Genomic DNA, 7,734 nt, shown 5'->3' with positions numbered 1-7,734 from the left:
AACAATAGAGTGTAAAAGTGGAAAGTAAGAAAAAGGCCCCGTTTTTATCCGCTTCTCAAATCGGGGGGAGGTAATTCTCCCACACTTTCTCATTGGTTCTCTCAGAGTTCACACGTTTCTCATTGGTTCTCTCAGAGTTCACACGCTTCTCATTGTTTTCTCAGAGTTGATCCTTAACCCCGCCCTCCCTCTCTCATTGGTTCATCCCCACCCCTCCCCTCCTCCCGACCATCGAGAACTTCCAGTTTACTTTGTTGTTTTACACGGGTTCAGATTCCGTGCTATGTATTCGTGCCTTCTGAACTTCACCTCCTGTAACAAAAGCATCTCCGCCTGCTCGTTGCAACCGATCGCCCTCAATGTCTGTGCAGTCACATCCAAAGCCAGGGGTTCCGTAAAAAACGTAATCATTTTCATATAGCTTATACCCTCCACCGTAATTCTTCTAACCCCTCCTGGACGGTCAAGAAGACGTCGCCAAAACTTGTCGTAGTGCTCCTTTGACAGGTCTTCTAAAACATGTTTTACGAATTTAGGAGCCATTCTTTTATTTATTTATTTTTTTTAGTTTAATCCGTTGTTTAAAACCATTACTAGTAAAAGTATCTTGCTCAAAATTATTTATAACCCATCACAGAATGGGGGTGGTCATGACCTAAATTAAGTTCACACGCTTCTCATTGGCTCACACCACTAACCAATCAACACTCATTACGTCATACGGGCGGGAGCTCAAAAGCCTGGGAAAATCACAACACCTTCTCTCATTGGACTTCCGGTGATGACGTGGTAACACCTCATTGGTTCAAAACCTCTCCCTACCCGGAGGGACACGCCCCCCTATGGCGTTGCAGCTTCTGATTGGGACCTGTCAAAATTTGACATGAAGTGGGTACCCTTATCTCTCTTATAAACTGATCTGAAGTACAAGTTTGTTCATGGTATAAGACTAGATATCATCTTAGATTTTGGATAGCGCTATATCATGTTGTCTTTTCCTGGTTTGAAAGGTCAGAAAAGAGTAAAAGTGGTGTGTGTTTTTGATGATGCACTATGCCTTCATAGTAACAGGCCAGTGTTGAAGTCAGTAAAACAGACTTAAGTCATGTTCTTCATAGAGAGTTCTTCATACTGTTGATGGAAACCAGACCTGCTCTTTTATGTTCCTTAATAACTTTGCAAGCATCACTGTGGTTGGTATGAATAGCTCCTGTTGTGTCACATGTCAAGATAAAATACTGTTTTTAAAAAGGGTGGAGAGAACTCTTGGTTTCTGTGCCACAAGTATAGAGTAATTTCCTGCTTTGTCTCACCTACACAGGTCTGCTTGTCAGACTTGTTTGGGCTGTTGCTTGTTGGTTACTTGATGAGCTTCTCCGTGGGAACAGAATCAGTTTAATAGATACCATAAACATGATGTGACATGTTACAAGTTTGGTATAACTGCTGCTGTTTTTTTTTCCCGTTTTACCAACTGATTTTGAGTTTCGTTGTGAAGCTGTTTGGCTACTTATGAGTTTCGTTATGTCTACAGTGATAGTTGTGAGTCAATTAATCAATCAGTCAGGGTAAGTCAGAAATGTCAATGACCATAATGCAGAGCTTAAAACTTATAACAAACATGAATCAGCAAAAAGTATAGCAGTAATGCTTAAATACACAGTCATTTTTTGATTGCACCGAACTTTCCCTGACTCAGCGTCTTTTAGACTTTTGAAGTTCCATTTCTTTATTATTTGAAAGTTTCTACTGGCCAAACACATTGTGCCTATTACAAACTCAGACTGCACACCCAGCATCAACACCAATAAAATATAGTTTATTAGCTTTACATAACCTGACATCAGTGTTATTTTAATAAATCACAGGGCTGGGGGTTGTGCATGGACTTATTATCTTCCTTCCTCTTTTCAGTTTATCAGATAATCAATAACCTACTCACTGCCTTTCAAAATAAATCAGTGTGACACATTTTAAAATATATAATTACACAATTTCACATTTGGTTCACACCTTTGGAAAAGAAACAAGTAAACATTTTGTTATTACGGTTTCTTTACTGTAGATTATTCTTCAGTCAGTTATATTTCTATGTTAAATATGTTGGTGGGATGAGGGTTAAGAGTAAAAAAAAAGAACTGAGCATCAGTCTCCCACGCATTTCTCTCTTTTCACCTTCCCCTGCTCTGTAGGAGTGACAACTCTTTCCTCTACATGATATCCTCTAAATGCATATCTCAGACCCTGTAAACCAGTCACCTGTGACCCCATGAAGCCATCTGTTTTTTTGTCTCAACACTCTGGTTTAATTCATATTCGGAATAGTTTCAGGTTACTCACAGACACATGAAGGTCACTACTGCTGTAATTCAACAGAAGTGTTGTGGGATGCAGTTATAGTTGACAATCTTCTAGCATTTGCTTTCTTGTCTACAGGATAAAGTCTGACACTGTGTCAGTAGACTAAAGAGCTTGAACATATGTGTTAGTAAAACAGTCTATTTACATATTGTATCATTTAATTATTAATTATCTGAACTGCCTTTGTTATAATTCTCCACATATCAGGGAGTCTGAATTAATCACAGTTTGCTCTTTAAGCTCCGACAGGATTTGCTGAAGGGTTACATTCCTCCAAATAAAACTCTGTGCACACATTTCCTGATTTAGCTCAAATATTGACCTACTGTCAACATCCTGACTTCTTCGTTAGGTGAAGTTTGTTGTTTCTAAATCTGAATCAATTGCAAACATCAGCTTTGAATCTGAATGATCTCAAATGTTTTAAACAGGACTTATTGAAGAACATTTCAAATACAAGAGTTTTGCAGACTATGATTACAAAAGGTAATGATGATGATGAACATTTAAAGAGAAGCATCAGATGGTGGTGATGAATTTCTCTCATTTAGAAGTGGCTGAGACAGGACATTACACAAGCAGGTTCAACATATTGATATATATAAGGAAAAATGTTTGAATGAAAATGTTTTCTACAAAATAGTTTGATTACTTTCTGACTCAAAGATCATGTATTGACTAAATTATAGGAAATTAAAGATGAAATTGGATGACACAAACAAATTGTTGAATATCCATGTGAATATCATAGCAAAAAATAGTTGTTGGTATTTTCTCTCTAGGAAAGGCAGCAAGTGAAATCTCAGTGACCCTGTGTAGTCAGTCTATATGTGATATATAAATTATATTAAATACACAAAGAATAGAGGACCACATTAGTCCTCACAGTTCAGGATGGTAGCACCACACACTGCTGCAGGTCAGACCATAGTTCTCCTCTCGAACAGACTCAGGTAGCTCAAATTGGGCCAGCTGATGCAGGAGCTTTCGAATGCCGTGCTCCTCAAACTGGGCTCGCCCAGGATCTCCGATCAGAACTTGGCTGCCGTGGGTTTTAATGCAGCGGTCCAACCAGCTGTGAAGGGTGGTGGCAAGAGCCTCGTCGTAGAACATGTCACCCAGGAGGATCACGTCAAAGCCCTCGGGCTCTGAATCGATCATGTTGGCAGTCACACAAACAGGCGGCTCCAGGCTGTTCAGCTCACAGTTAATGCAGGTCGCAATGGCTGCAACTGTCACATAAAGAGGCATATTGAGTACACAAGCTCACCAAATACTAAATCTGTGTCCATTTTACACAGCAATTTTATCAAGTATGAACAATATACTAATATAATAGTATATAGTTACTGCAGTAAATGTACAAACAAAAACAAAAAAATCAACATACTTCACTGATTTGCACTGAGAGTAAATGATACAACATATGCGCTGACAGACATAAATCAATCTGCAACTATGGAACATCTTTTCCAATGAAACTTGTTTTCTGTGATATTTTTAGTGGCTGTCTCACCTGCAATTAATTTCTAATTTTACTACTTATTACTTAATTTTTCAGCTCCTCCTCCTTCATTTTCTTTGTGCACTGTGGCGTGATCGTTTATCTCAACAAAACACTCAAAACGTTTTTAAGTATCCATACTGACTTTTTTGTACCTTCTTAATTTTGTTACATTTCCAGAGTTATGTTTCAACAGCACATACTGGAATTGGTGCACAGCTGTAGACTGACAATCATTTTAAACTATATATTTTCATACACTGTGTTAGGATGTATTTTTAACCATGCTCGGCATGGCTCCAGCATGTCTGAACAAACATGTCAAAGAATGATTGATAATGATCAGAATAACTTTCGGGTCTCACCAGAGAATATCCTATGCTACCCAAGATGGGCATTGTACTATTTAAAGGCAATGTATGGAAGGTATAAGAAGTTGTATTCTGTAGACAATCTTTGTCAGTGTCTGAATGCATGTGGACGTGAACCGAGCTCGTATTAAAACATGCATTAAGCTGAACTCTTGATCTGATTGAATCATTGCCACAGTTTCGCACTATCACACTGGTATGATTTATATGCATGGAAAAACGCTCCAGTACATTGAAAACAACACTGCCAGGATCCTGATGAGATTGCGAAAAACACAGATATATAACACTGATTCTGTTTTCATTCTCCCCGTCTCCTTCAGGAATGACTACAAAATCCTGCTACTCACTTACAAAGCTCTCAAGAGACATGCACCCCCCTATTACTACCAACAGGAACTGATCATACCACAAACCTCCACCCATATCCTCAGATCTGCCCACAGCTTGCTCCTCTGAGCCAACAGTACTAAGCTCTGCCCCATGGGGGATCGAGCCTTCTGCTCTGCTGAACCGTGCAGCAGTGGAACAGCTTTCCTAAACCATCTGAGGAAAGCATAGACCCCAGACTCTTTCAAAAAGGCCTAAAAACCTTTCTTTTCAAGAAGGCCTCTCTTAAACTCTTATTTTCTATATGTCATATGTTTTTAACACTATAGCAATTTGAGATTCACTGTGAATAGAAAGTGCAGTACAAATTACATCCATTATTACTATGTTAATAACAATAAATAATAAGTAATATATTACCATTAATATCACTACTACTATTATTATTATTGTTGTTAAATAACCTGAAATCTCAGATCAAGATTTTGGACACCCCATTTGACATATTTAGGGACAAAGTGAATGTTTGGGTTTACTTACTATACTTGTGAATAGAGCCTGACCAATATATCAGTCAGCCGATATTATCGGCCGATATTGATCTATCACAGATATAACTGTATCAGCAAATATGTTGTCTGATGTGGAATTGTTAAAGTTACATAAGCAACATTTTATGAATGTTTGATCCTTCTTCTTAATTCAAGTTTGATGCTTTTTTGTTCTCTGTGTTTTCTAATTCATACCTAATTATAATGATTAAATTCCCAGCAGTGTTTTTACTCTTTCAGAGCACTGATGTCAAGTTTATTGACTGTAACATATCAATATGCATTACATATCTTTGTCACATGTGATTAATAACCACATTTGAGGGATCTCTGAAAAAAGTGTGTTTATCTATAGGCTATATTCTGTACATGTTACAATGTTATCAGCCAATATATTGATATCTGAATTTTTTTTTCTCCCTAATATCGCTATTGACATCGTCCCTGTAAATAGATGCTATGACTTGACAAATGCTAAAGTATCAGCGAATGGGATTAATTACTTTATTGTTTGTTTCATATGATAATGTGGTGCTATGTGTGACAGTTTGAAAGCATTAAGTGTGTTGTGTATTATGAATGTACCCAAGATGACAGTTGAAAAGTACTGAAGACAGTTGACCTTTTGCAAGACGTGATGGTTATCACGTTGCAGAAGTAACCCTTAAAGACAGAACATAACGTCTATCAATATGGTGAAAAAGAACAGTATGTACTAACGATGATAAAAAAGTAGTTATCTCTGAGGGTAAAGAAGACATGAAACAACGAGGGGGGCTACCAGCCTGTAGGCATAGATACAGGATGTCTTGTGATTCTGTAGTTTCAGAGATAGGAACTATCTCACTACACCGGTTGTGCTTAAGGTAGTCACATGGAAGTCACATATCCTGGAATGTGAGAAGGTGGAGGATGGAGTCAGATCAACAGCCATTAAGGAGAAGACAACACTTCACACATTGCATAAACATTCTGTATTGTATATAAGACTGGGTCAGGGAAAAGCATAGTCAGTCAGACTCGTGAATTGACACACTCTGTTGTTCGTCAGGGATAGGAAGATCTCGAACCAGAGCTCTGTACGCTTTATTCATCTACTGCTAAATAAAATGACGTATTGAGAATATCTTCTCCTATTGCTTTATTAAACGAACATGCGGACTCAGCTCACACATAGTGTAAGATTAGCTAGTAAAGAGGGCTCAAGTCCAACAGCCCCTAAAATCCTATTGGTCGGGCCCGACTTGTGATGTATAGATTACATTGAGGACAAATCTCAGTTTATTAAGTGCCCCACAACAACAACAACAACAACAACAGTTGCTCCTCTGACAGACAAATCCAGCCTTTGAGTACCGACTGTCTCTCTCTCATGTCTATTCATTGGTGTTTACAGTGAATGGTCAGCAAACAATAAATACAATAAAATAAATATCGCCTGAAAAGTTCATTAATAGCAGAAAAAGTCCAAACACACATAGATGCATACCATCGTCAATGTCATTGGCGACTACATGAGCAGCACCACATAGTTTTGCAGCGATGGCTGAAGCTCCACAGCCGCTCCCCAGATCCAGGACTGTGTTACCCCGACACACAGCAGGGTTATCCAGCAGGTACCTGCAGGGAGGTGGAGGCATCAGACGAGGCTGTAACCCATACACATAAAACAGCTTGAGTTGTTTATAATGAGGCTTAAAACCGTACCTTGACAGTGCCTGTCCTCCTGGCCAGTATATGGCCCAGTAAGGGTCATCAAAAGGCCACAGCTCTGGTCTCTCATACCAGAATCTGCAGCTGGGGGTGAAGAGTCTCAGTTTGATGTCTGGAGTCAAACTCTGCCCTCCAACTATCTCTGTGTTGTCTGAAATAAACCTCCTGATGTACTCATCGGACTGACAGCTGTTTGAGATGCATCTGTACGATTCAAAACAATCCTTCACATAACGAGTTAATCTGTGATGGGCTAAAAGTCGCATCATGATTACGAAGTTAGTTTAAAACTCCGGTGCTAGCCATGTTAGTCCACTTCCAACTAGTTTTCCACACGATTGCAAAATAGTGTCGGACCAAAGTTCCGTCTACCTCCTGAAACAAGAATACGATCTACGTTCCGCTTAAAAAGGTTCCTACACAGAATATGTTGAATGGATGATTCAGATCCTCTTATAAATGAATGAATAAAGCATGTTCATGGTTTAACTATAACATATTGTAGATTAACAATATAGAGAATATTAGACATGATATTTTGTTGTTTCCTATCTGCCACTTGGACAGCTATTTAAATGATTAACGGGAGCTATTAAACACAATTTATATAATAAAGATAATACAAACATAAAAACATACATGTACACTTCACTGAAACTACAAAATGATGATGACAAGAAGAGACAGCCTCCTCCCTAAGTCATAGTAGTGTAAAAATAACACTATAATGACAGTATATGACTCTAAATTACCTAAATTACTTTATTTCATTTCAGTTTTTTTTAATTAACTGAAGCATGACACAGGTTAATAATGACATTATGAGTCCACTGTAGGTTTCTGTGTGTGAGCAGATGGTTCACTGAGTCACAGCCATAGATGTCGTTAGGCCATTTTTTTGGGG

The 7,734-nt window shown here is 38.5% G+C and overlaps 1 protein-coding gene across 1 annotated transcript; it reads right to left on the bottom strand.

The window, feature by feature from the left end:
- Window positions 1-1,800: 1,800 nt before the first annotated feature.
- etfbkmt (electron transfer flavoprotein subunit beta lysine methyltransferase) lies at window positions 1,801-7,157 on the bottom strand. The gene is made up of 3 exons (XM_062421016.1): window positions 6,825-7,157; window positions 6,607-6,737; window positions 1,801-3,593 (listed from the first exon to the last, which is right to left on the bottom strand). Exons 1-3 carry the CDS (start codon window positions 7,097-7,099, stop codon window positions 3,244-3,246), a joined length of 756 nt encoding a protein of 251 aa, XP_062277000.1. The 5' UTR covers window positions 7,100-7,157; the 3' UTR covers window positions 1,801-3,243.
- Between the last annotated feature and the right edge of the window lie 577 nt (window positions 7,158-7,734).

This window comes from Scomber scombrus, chromosome 6 (genome assembly GCF_963691925.1).
Source record: "Scomber scombrus chromosome 6, fScoSco1.1, whole genome shotgun sequence".
Taxonomy (NCBI): Eukaryota; Metazoa; Chordata; class Actinopteri; order Scombriformes; family Scombridae; genus Scomber; species Scomber scombrus.
Note: the sequence above shows the minus strand (reverse complement) of the source record. Positions and strands in the feature narration are given on the sequence as shown.

Coding starts and splice junctions, on each gene's coding strand:
- etfbkmt (XM_062421016.1), bottom strand. CDS start 7,099: ATGATGCGACTTTTAGCCCATCACAGATTAACTCGTTATGTGAAGGAT. Junction 6,738..6,824: donor GGAGGACAGGCACTGTCAAG/GTACGGTTTTAA, acceptor ACCTCCCTGCAG/GTACCTGCTGGATAACCCTG. Junction 3,594..6,606: donor CGCCAATGACATTGACGATG/GTATGCATCTAT, acceptor TTTATGTGACAG/TTGCAGCCATTGCGACCTGC.